Source organism: Bufo bufo, chromosome 2 (genome assembly GCF_905171765.1).
Source record: "Bufo bufo chromosome 2, aBufBuf1.1, whole genome shotgun sequence".
Lineage (NCBI taxonomy): Eukaryota > Metazoa > Chordata > Amphibia > Anura > Bufonidae > Bufo > Bufo bufo.
Window position 1 is genome coordinate 466,713,968 of NC_053390.1, and position 27,283 is coordinate 466,741,250.

Sequence of the window (27,283 nt, forward strand, 5' to 3'; positions counted from 1 at the left end):
ACCACCGGCTCCCTACACAAGACACGGAGGGAGTCAGGGTCACCTGAAAATCCAGCAGACAGAAAATCACAAATAAAGGAACAGCACTTATCTTGCAGAGGACTGGGGAATAGAAACAACATGCACACACACTCCAGGAAGTTGTATAAGCCGCAACCTAATGCATCATGGGGAGGAACATAAAGGGAAGCAATCAGTCCAACTGCATGACAGCTGAGATAGACTAACGAGATGAGGAACTTAACCAAAACAAAGAAACTCAAGGAAGAGGATCTGGAAAGCTCCTGTCAGAGCTTCTCAGCTGTCTAGTTGTGACAGTACCCCTCCCTCTACGAGTGGACTCCGGACACTCAGGGCCCACCTTCTCAGGATGGGACCTATGGAAAGCCCTGATGAGACGAGTGGCCTTAATGTCCGTCACTGGGACCTACATCCTCTCCTCAGGACCATAACCCTCCCAATGAACGAGGTACTGGAGGGAACTGCAGACAAGACGAGAATCCACAATCCTAGAGACCTGAAATTCAAGATTTCCATCAACCATAATCGGAGGAGGAGGCAAAGGCGAGGGTACAATAGGTTGAACATAAGGTTTCAATAAGGACTTATGAAAAACATTATGGATCTTCCAAGTCTGAGGAAGATCAAGACGGTAGGCAACAGGATTGATGACAGACAGGATCTTGTAAGGCCCAATAAACCTAGGACCCAACTTCCAGGAGGGAACCTTCAATTTCCACCTCAACCCTGCCAATAGTAACAGACGGAACATTTTTAAAAGATTTTTTCCTTTTTGTTTCTTTATTACTCCCAGAAGACTGCCTGAATCTCCTAGAGGGACAAACATTTGCCAAATGATTTTTTACCTCCACAACAAAAACAAACCCTCCCATGTGGGCTGAATCTTCTATTGTCAGAGGCAATCAACCCCAACTGCATGGGCTCCTGCTCAGAAGGGGCTGACAGCGACTGAGACCCCTGCGCACAGAAAGAGACCGCTGCACTGTCCCGGGACTGAGTATGGCAGGAAGGAGAGATCTCTCCTCTCTCACTAAGATGCCTGTCAATACGAACGGCCTGAGACATAGCAGAATCCAAGGAGGTTGGTCTCTCATGAAAGGCAAATGCATCTTTCAATCCCTCTGAAAGACCATGGCAAAATTGACTTCGGAGTGCAGCATCATTCCAACCAGTATCAGCTGCCCATCTCCGAAATTCTGAGCAGTATATCTCTGCGGATTGTTTACCCTGGCATAACAGACGTAGTCTAGACTCAGCCAGAGCAATACGATCCGGATCATCATAAATCTGACCCAGGGCTAAAAAGAATTCATCCACTGAACGGAGGGGCCGTGCCCCCTACGGCAGCGAAAAGGCCCAGGATTGAGCGTTACCCCTGAGCAGCGATATAATGATCCCCACCCTCCGTTCTTCATCACCAGAGGAATGGGGAAGAAGGCGAAAATGGAGTTTGCAAGCCTCTCTAAAACGCACAAAATACTCACTACCCCCGGAGAACGTATCCGGGAGCGAGATCTTAGGCTCAGAACAAACTCCATGAAGGCAAGCTGAACCGGTCACTTGAAACTGAGAAAAAGTCTTACGGAGATCAGCTACCTCCAATGAAAGACCCTAGAAGCGCTCAGCCAAAAGTGAAACCGGATCCATGCTTGAGACGGTTTTGGTGGCTTATAATGTCACGGATGGTGTACAGGAAACAAGACAATGCAATACAATTAATGACTCACTGGATCCACAACTAAGGAACAAAAGGGAGACCCCTACATGAGACCTGCCACTCTCCCTAATTGCTCAGCCTATGCGAACACCCCAAAGGTGGATGGGCGCATATCCACGTACCTCAGCTATCTAATACCTGAAGACCCTACAATAGTGAGGGGACACGACCACCGGCTCCCTACACAAGACACGGAGGGAGTCAGGGTCACCTGAAAATCCAGCAGAAAGAAAATCACAAATAAAGGAACAGCACTTATCTTGCAGAGGACTGGGGAATAGAAACAGCATGCACACACACTCCAGGAAGTTGTATAAGCCGCAACCTAATGCATCATGGGGAGGAACTTAAAGGGAAGCAATCAGTCCAACTGCATGACAGCTGAGATAGACTAACGAGATGAGGAACTTAACCAAAACAAAGAAACTCAAGGAGGAGGATCTGGAAAGCTCCTGTCAGAGCTTCTCAGCTGTCTAGTTGTGACAAAACACTGGGCATAATGTGTACCTTGTTTTTCTCACAGACTGTTGCAGCCTCTGTGTTTTCCAAATGCAGAGGAAAATGCATTTTAAAAACCACAAGTGATTTACCGAGGAGTTACAGTGCATGAGCTCCCAGCTATCTCTAAACCCCAATCTGCCACAATAGAAAACGGATCCGTCCCCCATTGGCTTTCAATGGAGTTCATGACGGATCCGTTCATAACGGATGCATTTTTGCGGAAACCTGCCGGATCCAGCAAAGACGGTAATTTGAAAGTAGCCTTAGACACACTGTAGGTATTTTAGATAAAACTTAATTAATAACAGTACAAATGGTATAAGATTCAACTTATACTTTATTCAAAATTAAGTTAAACTACAGCAATACCAAAGTAAGGACAAAACCCCTGAGAAAGCAGCTGATGCATTATGGATGGTTGTCTGTCCTTAGTCATAGTGAGACATAATAAAAGTTATGTTCTCTATTAGTGCTGTATATGTTATGTGACCACAATAAAGTTAGAACCATAATGGGGAGATGGGATCACACCAGTAGAAATACATCACATATGTTTAGACCACAGCTGCAGTACCGCGTGTATATAAAATATTAACCTTTTTTGATATATGACAAATACAATATGTATTGATGTTGAATAATGATACAAAGTTATATAAGTTACATAAATTAAAATTAAAGACTTTTTGTGGGAAAAGGGTTGGGGGCCATGAACTGAAACACCTCTCGCTACAGAACCTATAGAATCAACATAGTGCTACAATAATATATGAAATGTGTGCAGAGGAAAGGCGAAAACTTCAAGCTACTGCCTCCATCAAATTACAAAATTCAACCTTCAGCAGTATTCTGCTTTATTGCAGCAGAGATAGTGGGAACATCTAAATTGAGACTTAATCCATAATTTGGGAAAGCTGAATACAAAAAAATGAACAAAGGGAGAAATTTACATATTTTATATGCAGATAGAGTGATCCAACATATTCGCGATTGCGCTAATTGGCAATTAATGATGCACATTTTTTGGCGCAATACGTGAAACTTCACATTTTAGCAGGTCTGACTACATATTACTGATTGGTGCACTATGTATTGTTGTGACATCACAGCACTATGTCTGTACCATCAGGGCCAGCATTAGGGGGGGCAAACTGGGCAATCCTCTAAGGGGCCCCCTGCTTCAGTCCCTATTGCAGAAGGTTGACAGTCGGGACTTCAGAGTGGGGAATTTCCCAGCTTAGGAGTCCCTGCTCTAACTCCATATATGCATATGTCCATGTATGGAGTCAGTGTTATAAACATGAAAGGGGTATTCCCAAGCATTGTCATTATGCTTAGGGACACCCTGTGTATATAAATTTAATTTAGACTATTTTTAAAATGTCTATGTGGGGATTTGAACTCACAACCTTCTACATTAAAAGCAAGAATCTTAACCACTGTGCTATAGAGCTCAATGCTAAGCCAGTGTTGAAAAACCTCATAGAAGTTTCTGTTGTATAATACAAGAGAAACTTCTATGCTGTTTTTAACAGAACAGAAACCTCTATCATGTTTTTCAGCCTTGTCATAGCATTGAGCACTATAGCCCAGTGGTTATGGTTTTGCCCTTAATGTAGAAGGTTGTGAGTTCGAATCCCTACAAAAACTTTTTTTTAAATAGAGGCTAAATAAAACTTAAATACACAGGGTGTTCGCAACAGTAAAAAATTTGATTTTATGGAGAAAAAAATGGAGCAAAACTTAAAATATGATCAAATAACACCCGTATTAACCCACACCGACCTTTTTAACTTGTGTAACCAGTATTTTTTGTTGGGAAAGGTGGCAACCCTAATAGCCCACCCACTCAGGACCTCTATAGGCCCGCTCACTGCAGCAAGCTAAATCTCATCAGGACTCACTTTGTAAAAAAAATAATTTTTCTTTTCATCATGATATTCTGACCGTCATAACTCTTTTATAGTTATGTCCATGGAGTTGTGTAGGGGCTAATTTTTTGCAGGACAATCTGTCGTTTTTGACAATACTATTTGGGTTGTGTATGACGATCACTTTTTATTCAATTTTCTTGGGCGATAAAGTGATGAAAAAAACTCAAAACGGCCTTTTTAAAAAAAAATTCTGTTACACCATTCACTATATGGGCTAACTTTTTAAAATATTTTAATAGTATGGGCGCTTTCGCATTCGGCGATGCCCACAATTCTATTTTTTTTTTGTTTCTTTTTTTGGGGGGGGAATGCGGGTGATTTAAATTTATGTTTTTTTATATTTTCAAAACTTTTTCTAATTTTTTATTTCTCTTTTTGTTAAGTCCCCCAAGTGGACCACAACTTACAATCATCAGATACAAATTGCTCCATTATTCTGTATAGAAATCCCTTTATCACAGTTCAGTGCTGCCATCTAGTGGCCTGAACAGGGATATACTAACAATGAGCTTGGAAGCCTAGTATGCGCTGCAACTCATTTTTAGAACAGGGTGCTTTCCCTGATCTCCTCTGGGGAAAAGCACGCCTGAAGAGGAATCCCGCGCCTCTGGTTTTTAACACTCAGATGCCGTGAGTAAGGGGAACTCATTGCTGTGAGGGGAGGGGGCATGTGGCATATACTGGGGCCATGAGGGTGAAGAACTGTGTGAGGAGCTTTACGGAGTGTAAATCTGTGAGGGAGTACATTATTACCAGATTTGGGGCCCCACTTTTGATTTTGTCCCGGGGCCACATTTTGTCTAAAACCGGCCCTGTGTAGCATGTATGTATGGACAGCAGAACCTATCACACTACCTAACACACTGCACTGCAACAGCTACACTATATCAGGATATAACCTACACTGACTATCTCCCACTAACTATCTGTAATATATATATATATATACATACACACACACACACACACACACACACACACTATCTAAATATTTATCTACTGTAGTGTGGAAAGCACAGAGCACAGCAATGACACTGCTGTCTCTTTCAGAACTTTAAAAAACTGTAGAAAATTACTGCTGGGGAGGTTCTTATATAGTAAGGGGTAAGCAGCTTTCCTATTGGTTGCTAGGGATGTTGCAAAGCTCAGACAAATACATTGCAGAATTCTCATTGGCCCACAAGCAAGAAGGGAGGTTACTGAGGGAAATACGAATTCTAAATATTCGCAAATTCTTGAAGTGCCGATATTCGCGATTAATATTCGCTATTCGAATATTTGCGCCCAACACTAGTGTTTACACATGGCATAAATGGGTGTAAGAGTTCCCTGGCAGAGCAACTATAGTTCCCAGATGGCTAAACGGTTGAGAAGCACTGTATGAAAGGAAATACGTTCTCTTTGGTCTATGGATTGTCTGCATTTTGGGCGTTTAGAAAAAGATGGGAACCTGTATAATATTGAGAAAAAACATACAATATGAGTACCGTCGGAATCTCTGCCTCTGGGTACGGATGTCCCTCTGGCAGGATGAGTAGTCCATATTGACTCATGTGGTCCTGTCACTATAGACAAAACATAATGGCAGCCTAGTTACCCTGAGCAGCAGGGGACTGAAAACAAATTCAGAAATGGGGCAGACTGGGCATAGACCCTGCAGTATTCATGCTGTCTAATCAACACCTTGATATGCCACACCTGTGAGGTGGGATGGATTATCTCGGCAAAGGAGAAGCGCTCATTAACACAGATTTACACAGATTTGTGAACAATATTTGAGAGTAATGGGTCTTTTGTGTATGTAGAAAATGTTTCAGATCTTTGAGTTCAGCTCATGGAAAATGGGAGCAAAACTGAAAGTGTTGTGTTTATATTTTTGCTCAGTGTAATTGAACTATCCTTACACAGTCAGCTTCCGGTAAACTATAGTCATTTAGTTGTGTTTTTTCATGGCGTATTCATCAAGTTCCCAATGCTATTCTAATAAGAGGTTCCATAGGTTTTGTACGTTTGTGTGGGCTATCCTTACGTCTTCTAGCAGAGGCTGCAGGGTTTTATCACTGTGTCACGGTACAGCCACAATGGAATTACAGGTAGATGATCCGCAGCATTCACAGTAGCAGCAACCAGAGGCGTTTTTAAAAATGCTCATTCACGCCTGCAGGAAAAAGTCTCTGCAACAGAATCCACAAATGGTGTGTATTTTAAATCTGAAGCATGTCAGTTTATGCCACGGATTTCCACAGAAAATGTCATGCTTTGAGATGCATAAGGTGAAATCTGTTGCAAATCCACGGCCAAATCTGTGTCAAAATCTCCATGGGGATTTTGCTGTGGATTTGTTGCAGAATATCCAAACTAAAATATGTCACATGTGAACATACCCTTATAGCGCTTTATGCACACGTTTATGCAGTACCCATAGTCTGCTAGGGGCACAAATGTTATGGCCACTTGCTTCTGATTTTATGTTGCAGTGAAGGGTTTTTATTTATTTTTCCCTCATAAAGGAATCCACAAGACCAAAAATGGTGCCATGTTTCAATGCATGCATTATTACAGAGGTAATCATGGTTTCTAGATGACCGTACTGTACGTTGTCTCATGGAGGCTATATACACAGTGATACACAAACTGCCCACAACTCTGAAATATGGACACATAGTGACATCTAGTGCTCAAGTACAGGGTACAAATGCAAGGTTTTTCAGGGTTGCACATGAGCCCTTACGTATTAGAAAATCCATGATGCCCACATTTATATTATATTAATGTACACAGTAGGTTTTTCTGTCCACTTTCTTGTTTAGGAAAATCCTGGTGCAAAAGGGGGAGGTGCTGTATATTCTTCTGGGACTCTTGCTTGATGGTATCTCTGGTGTGGTGTTGGAGGTGGGCTCTTCTGTCCTGTTTGTCCAAAGCGTCCAAAACCGTCCATGACATTTTTCATGTGTGTTACCATAGTGTTTTCCATTTTCTTCAAATCCTGAGCCAGTTCTCCGTCTTTAATGAAATACACTGCTTTATCCATTGCAGATTTACAAGCTTTCAAGGGTTTCTTTGATGAATTACCCAGTTTCTCCTCATTCTTATTGGGCCAGTTTGAATTGTTAGCTGCATTTGGGCTTGGTAAATCTACGCTTTGAGATTTTATTATAGATCTCTGCTCATTTGGAACCACTGGGACCTGTAAACAGAATGTGCAAAGGGATTTAATATTTGAATTGACAATCAATTTTGAGGAACATAACATTTCAAATTCTGTAGCCCAAACAACAGTCCTGTGCAGGTAAACCAGCATTCTCTCCTCTCCCTTTATCCTCTTAACTTTATTTCTGATGACAGAAACTCTTTATGTAGCTGACTGACATTAGCGATGTGCTAATATCAGCAGTACATACAGTACATAATAGTATGCTTTATAACTCCCTGCCTGCCGCTGTTCTCTTAAAATAAAGACTTTTAAAATATGCTAATGAGCCTCTAGGTGCTATTAGAGCGTTGCTTCAGCACCTAGAGGATTGGTCTACGCACCCTTTGGCACGCCCAGGTCCAGTTGATTGACTTTTGGGTTCTCCTCAGTTTCCTATAAATCCCGCACCTGCGCCGTCTCGTTTAGTATTAGGCGCAGTGAGTGAAGGACGCGCTCCTGCTGTCGGCTTCCTTCCTTCGGCGCCGGCGCAGTGTGGAAGCTGGCAGCAGGAGCGCGTCCTTCACTCACTGCGCCTGCGCTTAATACTAAACGAGACGGCGCATGCGCGGGATTTACGGGAAACTGAGGAGAACTCGAAAGTCAATCAACTGGGCGTGCCAAAGGATGAGTAGACCGAGCCTCTAGGTGCTGAAGCAACGCCCTACTAGCACCTAGAGGCTCATTAGCATATTTTAAGCCTTTATTTTAAGAGAACGGCGGCAGGCAGGGAGTTATAAAGCATACTGTATGTACTGTATGTACTGCTGATATCGCTAGTGTCAGTCAGCTACATAACGTTATTTCTCATGACGGAAACCCTTTAAAGAAAAATTACTCCAAAGCATTTACTTACATTGTTGCTTGGCATCTGCAGTTCTGTGGGAAGTAATGGGTATAGTCTGTTTACTGTGGCAGGATTGCATGGTGGTGTCGTTATTTGAAAATTTAAGGACATGGAAGGCTGCAATCTCCTTGGTGGCAAAGGTGGGATGTGTGTATCCACAGACTGTGGGGGAGGCATGGCGATGCCTATAAAAGGTTGCTTTGGACTGTGAAATGGTGTTGGCAGTGTTGATCCGTTTTTAAATAATTCTTCATAATCATTACCAGATGATGTTTTCTGTAACAGATCAGATGATTAAAGTTTGCATTAAGTTAGCGTGATCACAATGCTGCTATGCCGTCATTTACTAATTTGGAAAATACATTTCTAGAAAATAAAACCAATCCCCAATAAAATAATATTACAGCTACATGATCAAAGCCTCACTATGCTATGCTACGACATAAAGTTTCACTGTTTTATTAAAAACTTTGTGAAGAGTACCTGGTCTTCATTTGATTTAGGGTTATAGGCTATATCTTTAAGACATTTTTTTTTTTTTTTACTTAAATGCTTGAAAATCGGGCTGAAACCATTTTGCCATATGGTTTTATTTGAAAATATTGCACTATTTATATATCACAGTACATAGTAGGATGCAGAATGCAATTCACTGTGAAATCTGTCCGATGGCTCGGTTTCCTGCCCCTCTATCTCCTCTCCTGAATAATCTTCTAGGCTGATTTTTGACCATATCAAATCTGAGCTTTGATTTGGTCATAAATCAGCTTAGAGGATCATCACACCTTTGGAACCCTAACTCACTAAAAAGAACAGAGGTTCTATGACCCAAAATCGCCCTTTTCCCATAGAACGCAATTGGGTGGTGGTTGTGCCCGGCTGTCTATATTAAAGTATATGAAGATTACAGAGCACAAGGACTAAGCATGCAGCTAATAGTCACTTTGAATGTGGTTAAACATTTTCATAAACTCCTATGGAAGCCATTTAATCTACAATATAACACCAGCAGTAAGTATAGTACTTGTGGAATGAAAGGCTAGTCATATGACTGTTTTCATGTAAAAGTTGCCACATACCTGTCCACATGGTTGTGTTAAAAGTTCATTATAAGGGCACAGAGGATGCTGCTTGTAAAAGCTTACTAGGTCCTCTAATGTATTGTGGATTCTTGTGTCTCCAGAAAGGATGCATTGCTGATCTTTCAAAACATCAATCATGAAATGTCTGTAGCGGTCCGGGGTCCTATAAGTAAGGTAATAACATAATCAGCAGATCTGGTACATTATCTTCTTTTTATAGAAAATTAGATATGATTTAATGTTTTAATTCTTTTAAATTACCTGTAGGACAAGCTGTACCCAATTCTGCTTTCACTAACTCTGATTAGAAAACACCCTGTTGTCTTGTCCTTCAGTAAATCTTCTGCATCCCTATAATAAGACAAGTTTTTGTGGGATTAAATAAAGGAAAAGTCACATTTTACATAATTTTCTTCAAACTGGCGTTTTCCCTCATTGATTTCCATAGGAATAGTCATGGTATGGTTTCATTCTTGCTGCACAGTGAACACTATAAAAACAAAACCTATAAAACAATGGCACAAATGCTTTTTTTTCTGGTTCCACCTCATTAATGCTTTTTTTTTTTCAGCTACCAATACGTCATATGGAATATTAAATGGTGCCATTATAAAGTACAACGTGTGCCACAAAAACACAAGCCCTCATAAGGCTATGTGAACAGAAATATAGAAAAGTTATGGCTTTTGGAAAGTAGGGTGTAAAAAAAATGAAAGAACAAAAATGAAACATGGCTAGAGGGTAACAGGGTAATGAAAAATGCTGAAAAACCAGTTCTGAACAAGTCACGTCATTTTAAAGTATAATTATTCTACCTCTGTACATGATTTTACAGTTTACACGTAGATATATTGTAATATATGTGAAACTTGAGTAACCTTCCAGATATTTTTTTTGTGCTGATTCTGAATGACAGCCTTTATTATAGGTAAATCTTTAGGGGAGGCACTGGGCAGCGTTACTGGCTGAGTTATGGTGCACCAGAGATTAGTCCTTGTATATTATGTAACCTGGTATTACGTGACTTCACATAATTCACTTATGGTCTTCATTGTAAAACTGATTGCAGCACAAATCAGTGCAATTTTTGCAACTTTCTGTCCAGTGTCCAAAAGATGGAATCTAAGTATCATTGCAGTGATCCTACAAATATGGTTCGGGAATTATGATAAAGTCTCATTGACACGTCAGTGTTTGGTCAGTGATTTCCATCAGTGATTGTGAGCCAAAACCAGGATTGGAGCCTAAAGTATAAGGGAAAGATCTGCACCTGTTCTGTGTTTAGAGCCGCACCTGGTTTTGGCTCAAAATCACTGATGGAAAACACTGACGTGTGAATAAGGCCTAAGGGTTGAACCTTTACCTGTTCCACAAGCATGATAAAATCAGGTAAGATTGTGCCTTGAGACATATGACACAGTCAATAGTTATGAGCAACAAAATTCAGGCTATTCAGTATACATTTTATACGTTTTGCTGCGGCGGACCCACAACATGTGGCCACACCCACAAAAGTCAATGAGGTCTTCTCTTGCTTATTTAGCGCCTATGTATTTACAGACATTGTCATCACTCACTGTCCCCAGTGGGGCTCACAATCTAGATTCCCTATGTCTTTAGTGTGTGGGAAGATACCCACAGAGACAGCGTACAGACTCCATCCAGATGTTGCCCTTATTTGAATTTGAACCTAGGACCCCAGTACTAACCACTGAACCACCACGCTGCCTTGACATACTTTATGCCTAGTGGCCATGTGAAAACTGCAGGATTTTAGGTTTTTAGTATTTTAATAATATAGATAGGGACATGGAAAAAAAAAAAATATTATATATATATATATATATATATATATATATATATCTCACAAAAAAAAGTTAATCCTTTATTTTTTTGATTATACATTCCCTTTAAAGTCCTAAATTATTAAGAGGTACAGAAGAGAACTAATATAATTCAATTATTCTTCATTCCAGTAGTCAAAATGTGAAGCAGGGATCTGAATACTTATGTCCCTGCAAAATTTCATTTTTTTCCTTCTCAATAAACTTGCAAAAATTCCTAAAGTTGTGTTTTCACTTTTTCATCATAAGGTACTGAGTGCAGAATGATGAAGGAAAAGTAGATTTTTTTTATTTTATTTTAGCACAAGGCTGCAACATAGCAAAATGTAAAAAGAAAAGGAGTCTGAAGACTTTCTGAATGCATTTACCGTAATGTTTATGTACAGTCGTGGCCAAAAGTTTTGAGAATGACACAAATATTAGTTTTCACAAAGTTTGCTGCTAAACTGCTTTTAGATCTTTGTTTCAGTTGTTTCTGTGATGTAGTGAAATATAATTACACGCACTTCATACGTTTCAAAGGCTTTTATCGACAATTACATGACATTTATGCAAAGAGTCAGTATTTGCAGTGTTGGCCCTTCTTTTTCAGGACCTCTGCAATTCGACTGGGCATGCTCTCAATCAACTTCTGGGCCAATTCCTGACTGATAGCAACCCATTCTTTCATAATCACTTCTTGGAGTTTGTCAGAATTAGTGGGTTTTTGTTTGTCCACCCGCCTCTTGAGGATTGACCACAAGTTCTCAATGGGATTAAGATCTGGGGAGTTTCCAGGCCATGGACCCAAAATGTCAACGTTTTGGTCCCCGAGCCACTTAGTTATCACTTTTGCCTTATGGCACGGTGCTCCATCGTGCTGGAAAATGCATTGTTCTTCACCAAACTGTTGTTGGATTGTTGGAAGAAGTTGCTGTTGGAGGGTGTTTTGGTACCATTCTTTATTCATGGCTGTGTTTTTGGGCAAAATTGTGAGTGATGGTAGCGCTCACCTTTTCTTCTCCGGACAAGCCTTTTTCCAGATGCCCCAAACAATCGGAAAGAGGCTTCATCAGAGAATATGACTTTGCCCCAGTCCTCAGCAGTCCATTCACCATACTTTCTGCAGAAGATCAATCTGTCCCTGATGTTTTTTTTGGAGAGAAGTGGCTTCTTTGCTGCCCTTCTTGACACCAGGCCATCTTCCAAAAGTCTTCGCCTCACTGTGCGTGCAGATGCGCTCACACCTGCCTGCTGCCATTCCTGAGCAAGCTCTGCACTGGTGGCACTCCGATCCCGCAACTGAATCCTCTTTAGAAGACGATCCTGGCGCTTGCTGGACTTTCTTGGACGCCCTGAAGCCTTCTTAACAAGAATTGAACCTCTTTCCTTGAAGTTCTTGATGATCCTATAAATAGTTGATTGAGGTGCAATCTTAGTAGTCACAATATCCTTGCCTGTGAAGCCATTTTTATGCAACGCAATGATGGCTGCACGCGTTTCTTTGCAGGTCACCATGGTTAACAATGGAAGAACAATGATTTCAAGCATCACCCTCCTTTTAACATGTCAAGTCTGCCATTTTAACCCAATCAGCCTGACATAATGATCTCCAGCCTTGTGCTCGTCAACATTCTCACCTGAGTTAACAAGATGATTACTGAAATGATCTCAGCAGGTCCTTTAATGACAGCAATGAAATGCAGTGGAAAGGTTTTTTGGGATTAAGTTAATTTTCATGGCAAAGAAGGACTATGCAATTCATCTGATCACTCTTCATAACATTCTGGAGTATATGCAAATTGCTATTATAAAAACTTAAGCAGCAACTTTTCTAATTTCCAATATTTATGTAATTCTCAAAACTTTTGGCCACAACTGTACATGCGATTAAAGGGCTTCTGTCACCCCCCTAAAGTCATAATTTTTTTTGGGCTCCTTAAAATCCTTATGCTGCGATTAATCAATATATAGGGCTCTTACTCATTTTCGTTCAGTAGTTTCTTAAAAAAATGGACTTTTATAATATGTAAATAACCTCTCTACCAGCAAGTAGGGCGGCTACTTGCTGGTAGCAGCCGCATCCTCCTTTCATAAAGACGCCCCCTCCTCATGTTGATTGACAGGGCCAGCGAACGCGCTCGTCCACTGCCTGGCCCTGTCTGCGTTCAAAATCTCGCGCCTGCGCCGTACCGGTCTTCAGTCAGCGCAGGCGCACTGAGAGGAGGACGCTCGCTCGGCCGCTCCCTCCTCAATGCGCCTGCGCCGATGACATCACATCTACACCCGGCGCAGGCGCACTGTGGAAGGAGCGGCCGAGCGAGCGCCCTCCTATCAGTGCGCCTGCGCCAACTGAAGACCGGTACGGCGAAGGCGCAAGATTTAAACCGCAGACAGGGCCAGCCAGAGGACGAGCGCGTTCGCTGGCCCTGTCAATCAACATGAGGAGGGGGCGTCATTATGAAAGGAGGATGCGGCTGCTACCAGCAAGTAGCCGCCCTACTTGCTGGTAGGGAGGTAATTTACATATTATAAAAGTCCATTTTTTTAAGAAACTACTGAACGAAAATGAGTAAGAGCATTATATATTGATAAATTGCAGCATAAGGATTTTAAGGAGCCAAAAAAAAATTACTTTAGGGGGGTGACAGAAGCCCTTTAAACAAAACTAAAATATCGGTGATCAATATACCAGCAAGTATTCCAATTTTTTGTGTGTTTGTGTGTACGTCTCTGCTTGTATTTTTAGTTGGAAATGTAGGAATTAATATATATATTTTTTTTTTTAGTTTCCTGTTGGTCACAAAGTTACTCGAATGTGAATATGGCTGTCAACACTGTCACCATGTTTTAAATCCCCTTAAAACCAGATTTTTCATTTCTGTCCTTCTGGTGATTGTATTAAGGCATGTGCATGTAGACACAGGCACAAGTGGCATTTGTGAATTCTGCACATATTGAACTTTTCTTTTCTTTTTGTTCATCTAATTTTCTGCATGGATCAAACTTTTGGCCATAAATATTAAATATGACTTTTATTTTACAGTTTAGCTTTTATTTGTAGGTCTTACAAGGTTACATCAATGGCATATTACTGGGTTAATCAGACACTAAACCAATATGAAAAGATTTTGAATACCTTTAAACATATAGTTAAGACACTTACTTTCTTGTGATGACACCATGAAACCATTCAGGAATGCCATTCTGTAAAAACCATTCTGATTGTGTTTCAGTGAACCATTTTACAGATGGTTGGTTTTCTTCCATTTCTTCTTCAAATGGTTTGAAGTGCCAGCTAGAAAAAATAATCACCATCAATAAAGGATACTCATATGCTTTCTGTGGTTAGAACTATCTACATTAGCCATATATCTGTCTCATATATTTACCCACACTTCAGCCACTGGAAGACAGCTCAGTGGATCATTTTCTATGAAAATCCAAGAATATGCCATATCATTCTGTGGGACATGACTTCTAATGCCTGGCATTGTCCGCTTCTGCAGAAACAAGCTCCAGTAGGTGTTCCTCATAACCATCTACCAGTCTCTGACATTAGAGAATTTTTTTTTGGGCTATACAATGTTTGAGGGGATTCTTCCATGCACATCCTGTTTCAAACCTTTCTTCAGCATTTCAATGGGTACAAATCCAAGCTTTTCCATGGCAATTCAGGAACAATCCATTTTTATCTATTAGTGTCTATTCACACAGTACAGTAATATATTGAAACTTTTGCAAAAGAAAAACATGATTTGACTGTAGTTTGTCAATACAGGTTTTCAACTGAGGTTTAGGGCTCATGCACACGAACGTATTTTCTTTCCGTGTCCGTTCTGTTTTTTTTGCGGACCCTATGTGGAGCCATTCATTTCAAAGGGTCCGCACAAAAACAGAAGTTACTACGTCTGCATTCAGTTTCCATATGTCCGTATTCCCGTTCCGTATTACGGACAAGGATAGGATAGTACTGTTCTATTAGGGGCCAGCTGTTCCGTTCCGCAAAATACGGAACACACATGGACATCATCCTTATTTTTTGTCAAACCGTTTTTTGCGGAACACAAAATACATACAGTCGTGTGCATGAGCCCTTAGTCTTTTAACAGATTGTCTCACATTATCCTTAAAGCAGTTGTCCAAAATTTTGATGGCTTATCCTCAGGATAGATCATCAATATCAGATCGTCGGGGGTCCAACTCCCTGCATTTCCCGCCTATCAGTTGTTACCATGTAGCTGTTGTCCCAAATTTTTCTTTGTAAAGTTGAACAATACAGTCGGGGTAACCAAAATGGTGGCAATAAAAAATACATCTTAGCCTGCAAAAAACAAGCCCTCATATAGCAATGTCGATGGAAAATGTAAAAAAGCTATGATTTTTGAAATGCAGAGATCAAACAGCAAAGAAAATCACCTAATTACCAAACTAGACTGTGTTTTTGGGTTAAACCCACAAAACCATCTATAAATGCAGTAACACCCTGGGTACTAAGCTACCAGAGTTGACCAAGGTCTTAACAGAAAAAAATCATCCAACCATGGTGAAAACCAAATATCTTTGAGGTGCCATATAAAACATACTACTGGTTCCCGAGAAACCACACGCATGAAATACATATTAGTGGATAAAGAGACTGAAAGAAAGCTCAATGTGCTGCACAGGAATGGACAGAACACTCATTGGATCATCATGTGTGGCAGTAGCTGGTATCCCTTCAGTCAGAAATCAATAATGCTAGTGACTGAGAATTCATAGCACCCCAGGCTGGTGATGCTCCACATGCAATAAGCAGAAGTGAAACACTGTGACGTCACAGAGCAGTGAACAGAGGTTACTGGGGAATATAAAGCTCCTACCAGTGCAAAAGACTGTCCTGAGTGCTAGTCTCGGTGCCAGCAATTTTATACTATGTGTGTGTTGTCCATAAGGTTGCTGGCTGAGAAGAAGATATACATTGCCAACTGTATACAGTATTCCATGTATCTCACCTATAGAGTGACAACTATTCTGCATTGGTGTTGTTAAAAGAGCATATGACTGTAGGTATACAAATAGCTATTGTACAAAGGAAAAAGCCAGAAGTCCAGTCCTTAACCACTTAAGGACCACAGGTTTATACCCCCCTAATGACCAGGCCCTTTTTTACAAATCGGCACTTCACAACTTTAACGTTTTATTTTTCGGTCATGCAACTTGGCACCCAAATGAATTTTACCTCCTTTTCTTCTCACTAATAGAGCTTTCATTTGGTGGTATTTGATTGCTGCTAAGATTTTTCGTTTTTCCAATATTAATCAAAATAGGCCGCAATTCTCTCTCAAAAAAGTGTATTTTTAACTTTCTCTGGCTAAATTGTTCAAATATAATTACATTTCTATACAAGTTTGTGTCAGAATTTATTGTGCTACATGTCTTTGATAAAAAAAAAATATAAAGTATATTTATTGGTTTACGCAAAAGTTATAGCGTTTACAAACTATGGTACAAAAATGTGAATTACCGCATTTTGAAGCAGCTCTGACTTTCTGAGCACCTGTCACGTTTCCTGAGGTGCTAGAATGCCAGGATAGTATAAATACCCCCCAAATGACCCCATTTTAGAAAGAAGACACCCCAAAGTAGGGGCATGGTGAGTTCATGTATGATTTAATTTTTTTTCACAAGTTAGTGGAAAATTACACTTTGAGGAAAAAAAATTAATATAAAGTTTCTATTACTGCTAACTTCTGGCAAAAAAAATAGAAAATCTCCCACGGACTCACTATGCCCCTCAGTGAATACCTTGGGGTGTCTACTTTCCGAAATGGGGTCATTTGTGGGGTGTGTTTACTGTTCTGGCATTTTGGGCGGGGCTAAATTGTGAGCAACCCTGTAAAGCCTAAAGGTACTCGTTGGACTTTCGGCCCCTTTACGCACCTAGGCTGCCAAAAAGTGTCACACATGTGGTATCGCCGTACTCAGAAGAAGTAGGGCAATGTGTTTTAGGGTGTATTTTTACATATACCCATGCTGGGTGAGAGAAATATCTCTGTAAATTGACAACTTTGTATAAAAAAAATTAAAAAGTTGTCATTTACAGAGATATTTCTCTCACGCAGCATGGGTATATGTAAAAATACACATTGCCCTACTTCTCCTGAGTACGGCGATACCACATGTGTGACACTTTTTTGCAGCCTAGGTGCACAAAGGGGCCCAAATTCCAATGAGTACCTTTAGGATTTCACAGGGCATTTTTACGCATTTGAATTCCAAACTACTTCTCATGCTTTAGGGCCCCTAAAATACCAGGGCAGTATAAATACCCCACAAGTGACCCCATTTTGGAAAGAAGACACCCCAAGGTATTCTGTGAGGGGCATGGTGAATTCATAGAAGTTTTTTTTTTTGGCACAAGTTAGCGGAAAATGATTATTTTTTTTATTTCTTTTTTCTTACAAAGTCTCATATTCCACTAACTTGTGACAAAAAATAAAATTTTACATGAACTCGCGGATCCGCAAAACACATACGGACGTCTGAATGGAGCCTTACAGGGGGGTGATCAATGACAGGGGGTGATCAGGGAGTCTATATGGGGTGATCAGGGGTTAATAAGGGGTTAATAAGTGACAGGGGGGGTGTAGTGTAGTGTGGTGATTACTTACAGAGCTGCCTGTGTCCTCTGGTGGTCGATCCAAGCAAAAGGGACCACCAGAGGACCAGGTAGCAGGTATATCAGACGCTGTTAACAAAACAGCGTCTGGTATACCTTTCTGGGGTTAAAAAAAAAAAAACACATCTACAGCCTACCAGCGAATGATCGCTGATGGCAGGCTATAGATCAACTTCTTTACGCGCGTTAACAGCAAATCTCGGGTCTCACGAGATGACGTCTTTCGGCGTTAGTGTGACCTGGGAGAGCTGCCGCACTCACGTCCTTCGGCGTTAGTGTGACGGCAAGCGGTTAAAGTGCATCTGTCTACAGATTTGCACCTTTGAAACTGGCTGACCAATTACATGTGCACTTGGCAGCTGAAGGCATCTGTGTTGGTCACATACTCATATGTGACCACATTGCTGGGGAAAAAAATAGCAATTTGAAAAAAAATATTTGTTGAATTTGACCAAACTTTAAAGTGGTTTTCTGAGATTTATATACTGATGACCTATTCTCTGGATAGATCATCAGTATCTGATCGGTGGGGGTCCTGATCAGCTGTTTGAGAAGGCAGCAGTACTTGCAGTAGCTCCGCAGCCTTCTCTCAGCTTTCCCTAGGCCGAGTGACATTACGTTTATCGTTCTCGTGGCCTAGGCACAGCATAGCTGCATTGAAGTGAATGGGGCTGAGCACGATACCAAGCACAGACGCTATACACTGTATAGCGCTGTGCTTGGTGAGCACGGAGAGGACAGCAGTGCTCACAGGAGCGCCGGTGCCTTCTCAAACAGCTGATCGGCAGGGGTCCCTGGTGTCAGACCCCCACCGATCAGATACTGATGAGCTGTCCTTAGGGTATGTCATCTGTAGAAAACACTCGGAAAACCCTTTTAACACTAACATAAAGTACAATGTGTCACAAGAAAACAATCTCAGAATGGTTTGGATAAATAAAAGCATTCCAGAGTTATTACCACATAACGTGACATGTCAGATTTGAAAAATAGAGATGTGCCCTGAACGGCAATATAGGTTGAGTACTGGAGGGGTTAATAAATTATTGTCTGCTCTACACTCACAAATCATTATGGAAGGACTATATGTTCTGTTCATGTGTGTACTCAGGTGGTTGAGTCATTGTCTCCTCCTTGAGCCACCTGTATATAAACATTGGTAAGGCTAATGAATGGGGTGGGCAAATCAACCTAACAAAGAGAAAAACTATACCTCTTATACCAGAAATGGGATTTCTCTTGCTGAGGACTAATGTCTTCCATTTTGCCTTCTCTCTTGTGTAGAGCGATAATCAGCCTCTCTTTTAATGTAAAGTTAACTGTTTAATCTTCAGAAGTTACAAGCGTACTCCAAAATAAGGGTCATTATGTAGACTGATGTAGGCAATAATCGGGAAGAGGAATGTTCATTCCTGAGTCCTGATCATTGCCCACTCAATATACACCCATGATTGCATCTGTATGGGTATGAATGGTCATTACTACACTCACTGGTTTCCACTCAATTTGCACATTGTCAGCAGCACATCTATGTTTATACTGTGTGTTGGGCTGCCAACAAGTGGGGATTTTGTTGGGTCAATTATCACAAGGGCCAAATCGCGGGAATTACATTGAGAAACATTTCCCCTTATGTTTTTAGAGTGCAAAACAGTATCTGATAATCCGAATGTGTATGGGGCCGTTAGGGATGTATCAGACAGGGCAGAGTCATTATCCAATTGTATACTAGTTATTTTATACTATTTACAACTATTGAAAACAGAGGTTGGATTTACCCAATCCAGCTGCCCCATGTGGCCACAACCTCACCCTCCCATGGCAGCCAATGGCCGTGCAATTTTACGTATAATACATAATACCTTATTTTTACCTACAAAATTGTGCAGATGTAGGCCGCTATTGAGTGGGCAGTGGTTTGGCCACATGCAACAACCGAAATGTTATGTCCGATTTTATGTATTGCTGACCCTAGATATGGACAAACAGTACAAGGGCCAACACCTACAAAGAGTCTTCATAGCTGCCAAGACTGCTACATGAATATCCAAACACCTACTACAATAATTATTGTGTGTTTAAAGGGGTTGTCTTATTAGGGTTAAAGGGTCCAATACATAGGGCAATGATCGGGAATGAGCCATTTGTTCCCAATCATTGCCTGCTCATTTAAGCTGCATTTACAGGCAGCAGATCATCTTTTCTGTATGAGGATGAATGATCGTTAATATCATTCTTCATCCCCATACAGTTTAATTCCTAAGTCAGCAGCGCATTCCTTTTTAGTCTGGGCAAAATGCTGCCGATTTTCTGACAAATGATTATTTCCTGGTTTGTTGGGAGATCAGAGGCACATTTAGGGCTCATGCACACGACCGTTGTAGTTTTGCGGTCCGTTTTTCACGGATCCGTTGTTCCGTATCAGAGTTATTTTTTTCTCTGATTTAAGTCCTCTTCCATTCCATTATTCCACAAAACATATTCGTATGGTTTCCATATGCGATCCGCTTTTTACGGATCTGAAACGGAAACAGTAACGTAGTAATTACCAAACACATGAGCAGTATTGATTGACTTGAATGGGGACTCGGACCGTGATTTGCGGACAATAATAGGACATGCACTACTTTTTTGCAGAACGGAAATACGGAAACGGAATGCACACGGAGTACCTGGAGTTTCCTGGTGCAATTCCAGGAAACGAGCATTTATACGAATGTTCATTGCGGAAACCACTCAAAAGCACAATTTTTGTGTTTTATCTATAGTTTTGCATGCTGAATTCTTGTGAGGATGCTGTAATCATACTGACCCAGAGAGTAAAGTTGTTATGTTATTTATGCCGCAAAATGAACGCAGCAGAAGTTATAAGATAAAAACCCAGAGGCAGTATTCCTGTTTTCTCCAATTCCCCCAGAAAGAGTTAAGAAAAGTTAGTAAGTTATGTGTACCCCAAAATGGTGCCATTAAAAACTACAACTTGCTCTACAAAAACCAAGCACTCAAAGGCTGCATCAATGTAAAAATAAAAAATAAAATAGCTCTTGGAATGTGACAATCCAAATTTTTTATATTTGCTTGATCACTAAGCCTTAAAATGCATGCAGGGGGAAAGGGTTAAACGCATTTATATTTTCTTGGAATTTTAAAGGGGTTTTCAGAGATGTTAATACTGATTACCAATCCTCAGGATAGGTTATAAACATCTGATCGGTTGGGGTCAGACACCGCCGATCGGCTATTCGAGAAGGCAGCTGCACTCGCAGTAGTGACGACACGTTCATTGGTCACGTGGCATAGGCGAAGCTCTGCCCCATAGAATTGAATGGTGATGTGCTTGGTGAGCAGGGAGAAGGACATGTTGCTCAAAGGAGCGCCGGTGCCTTCTCAAACAGCTGATTTGCAGGGGTCCTGGGTGTCGAACCCCCACCGTCCAGATACTGATGACCTATCCTGAGGATACATCATCCGTTATAAACTCTCAGAAAATACTTAAAAAATCATGTGTCTGTTAAAAGCTGTGGGTGATAGAAATTAAATAAAATCAGATTTGAATTCAGCTAAAGAAGTACTAATAGGACCACCTTCTTCACGTAAAAAATTATTGTCCCAATAATCTCTTTTCCGATTAAAGCCAGTGTGTCAATCAGGTGATCGACATGGGTTCAGGCTGTTTCAAGATGCCATGGCTAGCAAGGCATTGTATGTGCGAAATATAGTATTTCATGGCGGCCATCCGGCTAAGGGCTCATGTACATGAGTGTGTGTGCCCTGTGCCTGTGGATGGACCGCAAATTGCGGTCTGCAATGCCCAGGCACCGTCTGTGTGCACGCCGTTTACAGATACCAACCCATTCACATGATCCATAAGAGGTGGTCCGCATTGACAAAAAAATAGGACCTGTTCTATTTTGTAGCGGTGCTGAGGCACAGACCAAAATCCCACAGAAACGCTTTGTAGTGCTTCCGTGGGCACCCAATCTGTGCCTCCACTCCATATCTTGTGGATTGCGAACCCATTCAAGTCAATGAGTCATCATCGGTGATACGGAGTGCACAGGCCCTGTGTTCATATATTGCGGACCCGCTATATACGGGCCGCAATGCAGGCATGGGGCACACATGCCCCAACACTGCATTTTGCTCAGATTCATTTGTAGTAACTGCTTGAGAGATTGTCAGTGGCTAGCCTGGCATACTACCATGCTTACTCATTGGCCAACTTTCAGGTGGTGACTGGCTTTTAGCTTAGCCAATGAGAACATTGGAATAAAATGCAAGTTAAGAGGTAGCATGTGAATTACTGACAACGAAACATCATTTTCTAGTAAACATGGTGATACTGTAACAAAGCCACCCTGAAACAAGGGACACATTTAGTATTGCACATTTTAGAGCAGTTCTGTTGTGTTAGCATCAGAATAGTTAAACCAGTCAGGGTTGTACTGGTTGAACATGCAAAGTGGTTAACATTTCCATGTCAGCGCTTAACACGTACCAGCATCACATGCTTAGCAAAGATAGCAAACAGTCACATATCTCAGGATAATGCTGCATTGATGCAGAATGTAATATTCATGCCATAGAGCGTGAATGTTATTATATGCATCAGCCGACCCCCGACTGATGGACAACAAGTAAACTGTAAATTATAAAATACTTCCATGTTAAAATGAGAAATTCTCTGCTTTGAGAATTTTCTATGTGGAATTTTTGCTACATGCGTAGTGGTCAGAAAATTACAAAAAGATTTCCCTGTGGCACTTGAAATAATGACTTGGTAGGTCATTTATTAAGACCGGCGCTGGCCTCTACATAACTTTGGCGCATCTACAGACGACCTAAATATACGCAAGCTTCATTGATGATGTAGATTTAGAACATTTTCTACTCCTAAAACAAGCGTGGAAAATGATAAATGAGACTCGCCTGCTGGCCTCCCCCCTTCTCTGCCCACACGCGTGCCCCTTTTTTAGACCTGAAATAAGCGGGGAAAAGTCACAGATTGCTCTGAAAACTGGTGTATATCAGTTGATACCTGGAAAGAGATCTGTACGTATATGTATGATTCCAGATCTATCAGGCATAGTACTTGCCTATTGTAAGAACTGTTTTACACTGGCAGATGTGCCTTATGATTTTCGGCTTGCTCATCAGTGGAGGTGATCACTGTATTTACATGCAGCCATCTCCTCCACAGTATGTCAAGGAGCGATTGCTAATGCTATCACTCGTCCCCATGCAGAATCATTATTTACCGGCAGCAGAGCGCAATTAGATGGCACATTGGTGGCACTTTACACAGGCAGAACATCGCTAATGAGCATTCCTTGTTAGCGATGATCTGGCCAACCCTAGACCAGTGTAAGGGAGACTTCACATCACCGTTATTTTTCAAGATCTTGTAATGTCAGTCCAGACTCCAGGTTTAAGATGAGGTCCACTTTCTGATGGTGATTAAGGTGATTGTGTTTTAACGTTCATTTATAACAATATTGTATTGTGATCTAATCTTGGTTCAGTAGTGATACAGATAATATGTGGCCACTATATGGCTGTCTGAAGCCAGACTATAAATGCATTTACAAACTGTGACTGTCACTTTGTTATTGCTTTTTATATGGTTAATTACCATCAAAAACAGTGACTCATAAAAACGTGTCAGGGTATGTGACTGCCATCTTCTATAGAAAGAGTGGAGGGCTTTCATGAAAACAGAAAAAACTCATTGTTGTCCATAGTAGCCAATCACAGCACAGATTTCATGTGTCAAGTGCAATGAAATTAAAACTGCGCTGTGATTAGACAGTTACATGAATCTCCTTTAGATGTACACTATGTAATACTGGTACAGTTTTCTGCTACCCCACTCACATAAAGACAGCCTAAATAAGGCCACTTTTGTCAGTTTTTGGTCAGTATTTTTCATCAGTATTTGTAAGCCCAAACCAGAAGTAGAACCTACAGAGAAAAAGTATAATGGAAAGATGTGCTTCTTCTCCTGGTTTTGGTACAAATACTGATGATAAATACTGACAAAATGTTGACCATGTGAAAGTGGCCTAAGTGTCAAGACTAAGACTCCATTGCCATTCCATCTATATCCAGCCGATATACTGACTCTTTACTGATGTAATATTGCTGTGTCTTCCACCCTGATACAAATACTATACACACACATGTACAGCCGCCATCGTAACACTACAACCAAGAACACCCAATAAACAGCGAATGTGACAAAGCCACTAATCTATATACAAGTCTGCATCAGAAATCTTTTCATATGCTGCTTTCAGCCGACTTAAAACCGAGATATCTTACCTTGAAAGACGTGTGAGCTGTTAAACCGGTCAAGGACTCTGCTAGGTGATTGAATAGTTTCTATTCTTGTTTCTGAAATTAGAGAAGTAGGCACCTCCTTGAGTGATGATGCACTGAACTAACAGGCGTGTCTGGGGAAAAGGTAATATTTACTTAGCTGAAAATCAGGAGGAGGGTTATAGTCAAGAGGAAGTCCACATGACTTATGTAAAGAAATACCAATGGACTGATTGTGAGCACTTGCTGCAACGTGCCAATGATGACAGTTCCTTGACTAACAAAACATTATTAGTACATTACAGGCTTGTAATGTAATTCACTGTAAAGACAAAAATGTGAGCTAGGTCATGTATATGAAGGCCTCCGAGGTGGTAGATTTTGGAAAAGAAGGACTGGGTTTGTAGGATTGCAGAGGGGCCTGCCACCAGTTATTTTTATCTTTGCCCAATAAAATTAACACGCATGCTCAGGTAGTCTGTGGTCAAGTTGATAGGAAGAGATGTCAGCTGAATGAGCGATCATCTTGTGTAAGGTCAGTCTTAAACATAAAAATAATAGTGATCAATGTGACCGGACAGTTTACTAAATGTGTCCACTATTTTTCTGGCATACAAAAGTTGGAGATTTTTTTAGTTTTTACCCACTCTCACCACTTTCTTTAATAATGGGAAGGCAGCCAAACACATTCATTATAATTTGTTAAGTTTATAAATTAATTTCCAGTTTGTGGAACTTGGAAAATTAATACCTTTTTCTCTAGACACCATAGCTTTTTTAATACAGTCAGTGAGGCAGATTTACTAATCCTGTTTAAAAAGTAGACAGAATAGGGGCAGAGACTGGCTGCTGAGAAAGATGGCTGCTTAGTCCACAGCTCTCCCAGCCACAGATAATATACAGCAGCTCACAGCATAAGAAACCGGCGCAAAGCACCTCAAAGCGGGAATTTACTTCATCCTAAGCCGGAGGACATCTTTGAAGATGCTCCTTGTATCGAGAGCACACTGGAGGCAGTGCGTCCACATTAACACGCACATATAGTCGGCTCAACAAGCAAAGGTGATCCGGAGCTGCACGGCTCAAGGTGAGGAGGAAGGCGCATCATTAAGTAGTGGGATCCGTCGCTGACACTCCCGCTCCCTAACAACTGCAGGAGTGGTTCTCCAGCACAGCACTACCGCGGGCAAGCCAGGAGTATCAGCCCCTGCCACAGCGAACATCTTGGCCACGTGCAGCACCTCAGCTGCCTGGAGGCAGCGCTCCCACATCAGCGCACGCAATTAGAAGGCTCATCGAGCAGAGGAGACACGGAGCAGCGTGGTTCGAGGTGAGGAGGAAAGCACAGCATTAAGCAGCGGGACCCGCCACTGTTAATCCCGCTCCATAGTAATTGCAGGAGCGGTTCTCTAGCACAGCAGTATCGCAGGCAAGCAAAGAATAACAATCCCTCGCCTTAGCGGTCATCTTGGCCACGTGCAGCACCTCGGATATAGCTAAGGATTATAGTATCAGGCCAGCGGAGCCGCATTTCACCCCTCTGCCATATTCATAGAAACATAGAATGTGTCGGCAGATAAGAACCATTTGGCCCATCTAGTCTGCCCAATATACTGAATACTATGAATTCAGGGCTTTCCCGCAAACTTGGGGGCTGTAAAAATGAATAGAGGGTCTAAAATCGACCAAAAAAAGGCGAAAGCCTCTGCTCCAAGGAAGCTAACAGACTTCTTTGATTCTGCAGATCCTTCCGGGGTAGAACAAAATTAGCTAGCACCACCCTTGCCGCGCCCCATGAGCCCTACTTTATTAAACACAGACCCCCAGGAGAGGACTCTTTCCCCTCTCTGACACAGGAAAATAACCTCACCAAGAGGGGAGCGGGTGAAGAAAAAGGGAAAAGGAAATCCGCAACTTCGCCATCTTCGTCTCCTAACAGCAAAAGCTCGATTCATAAAAAGAGCTATGTGCAAGATGATGGATGAGGAAACAATCTCTACAGTATTGCCTCAATATGATATCTCTCAATTTCCAGCGTCCTCAGCTCCAGTAACAGTGGACACTTTAAAAGATATGCTCATTCTATTGCAAAACGGAATTAATAAATCAGTTTCGTCCCTCATTTCGAGCTCCTTCTCAAAAAATACAGCTGAAGAAGAAACTAGTATAGTTTTCGAAACGCGTATGGTGACATTGTACAAGTACCACAACTGCAGAACAGTTTTTTGCATAGAAGACTGCCATATCAGGATTTTAAGCAGCTGCTTGAGTTACGCAGCAGCTATGATTCATAAATTTTTTATGTAATCCACGCATGGTGAAAATATTTTTTTTGTATTATTTTTAAGATTTTATATTTGCCTATGTACATATAGAGATTTAATAAATTATTGATTGAAGCCGGCCATTGATTGGATATTGAAACATTACAGCTAGGTGCTAAAGCGGGCTGTGCTTGTAATCCGGTAGAGCTCCATTAAATTCGTTATATATAATTGTAGATTGTACATCTAAATATGCATTTCTCTTGTTGGAAGTGATGTGGGCTGGCGCGGCTGCTCGCGGTAGGGACACAGAGGCGGCATACTATATGCTTCTAATATGGTAATAACTATCGCCTCTCTGAATGTGAAGGGTCTTAACAGTACCTTCAAACTGAGTATGGTTTGGAAGAAAGCTAGAAATCTCTGAAGTGTGATATAGTTCCTACAGGAAACTCATTTCCATAAAAGGAAATTCATGAACAGGAGGTTCCCTCACATCTACATAGCATCCTGCCTTGCCAAACGAAAGGGGTTAGCCATGATGATTAAAAATACTGTAGCCTTCTCGCTACATGATACAATAGTGGATCCACATGGTCGTTATATAGGGGTGATCTGTGATATAAATAATGTTACATATACCCTTTTAACCCCTTAAGGACTTAGCCCTATTTCACCTTAAAGGGGTTATCCCATCTTAGACAATGAGGGCATATCGGTAGGATATGCCCCCATTGTCTGATAGGTGCGGGTCCCACCGCTGGAACGGAGCGGAGCGGAGAAAGTGGAGGAGGGCGCACTGCGCATGCAAAGCCGCCCTCCGTTCATTTCTATGGAGCCGCCGAAAATAGCCGAGCGCTGGTTCGGCTATTTCCGTCGGCTCCATAGAAATGAATGGGAGCGGTGGGCGCGCATGCGCGGTGCG

The 27,283-nt window shown here is 41.4% G+C and overlaps 1 protein-coding gene across 1 annotated transcript; it reads right to left on the reverse strand.

Moving 5' to 3' along the window:
• Positions 1 to 5,964: 5,964 nt before the first annotated feature.
• Positions 5,965 to 24,200, reverse strand: HSH2D (hematopoietic SH2 domain containing). The gene is made up of 6 exons (XM_040417670.1): positions 24,098 to 24,200; positions 14,282 to 14,413; positions 9,554 to 9,643; positions 9,290 to 9,455; positions 8,220 to 8,486; positions 5,965 to 7,360 (listed from the first exon to the last, which is right to left on the reverse strand). Exons 2-6 carry the CDS (start codon positions 14,383 to 14,385, stop codon positions 6,980 to 6,982), a joined length of 1,008 nt encoding a protein of 335 aa, XP_040273604.1. The 5' UTR covers positions 14,386 to 14,413; positions 24,098 to 24,200; the 3' UTR covers positions 5,965 to 6,979.
• Positions 24,201 to 27,283: the final 3,083 nt, after the last annotated feature.

What these genes read in the sequence shown, in the direction of transcription:
- HSH2D (XM_040417670.1), bottom strand. Translation starts at nt 14,385, where the DNA reads ATGGAAGAAAACCAACCATCTGTAAAATGGTTCACTGAAACACAATCA. An exon ending in GGGTACAGCTTGTCCTACAG is followed by an intron (nt 9,456 to 9,553) that starts GTAATTTAAAAG and finishes CCTTACTTATAG; the next exon opens with GACCCCGGACCGCTACAGAC. An exon ending in TAACACAACCATGTGGACAG is followed by an intron (nt 8,487 to 9,289) that starts GTATGTGGCAAC and finishes GATCTGTTACAG; the next exon opens with AAAACATCATCTGGTAATGA.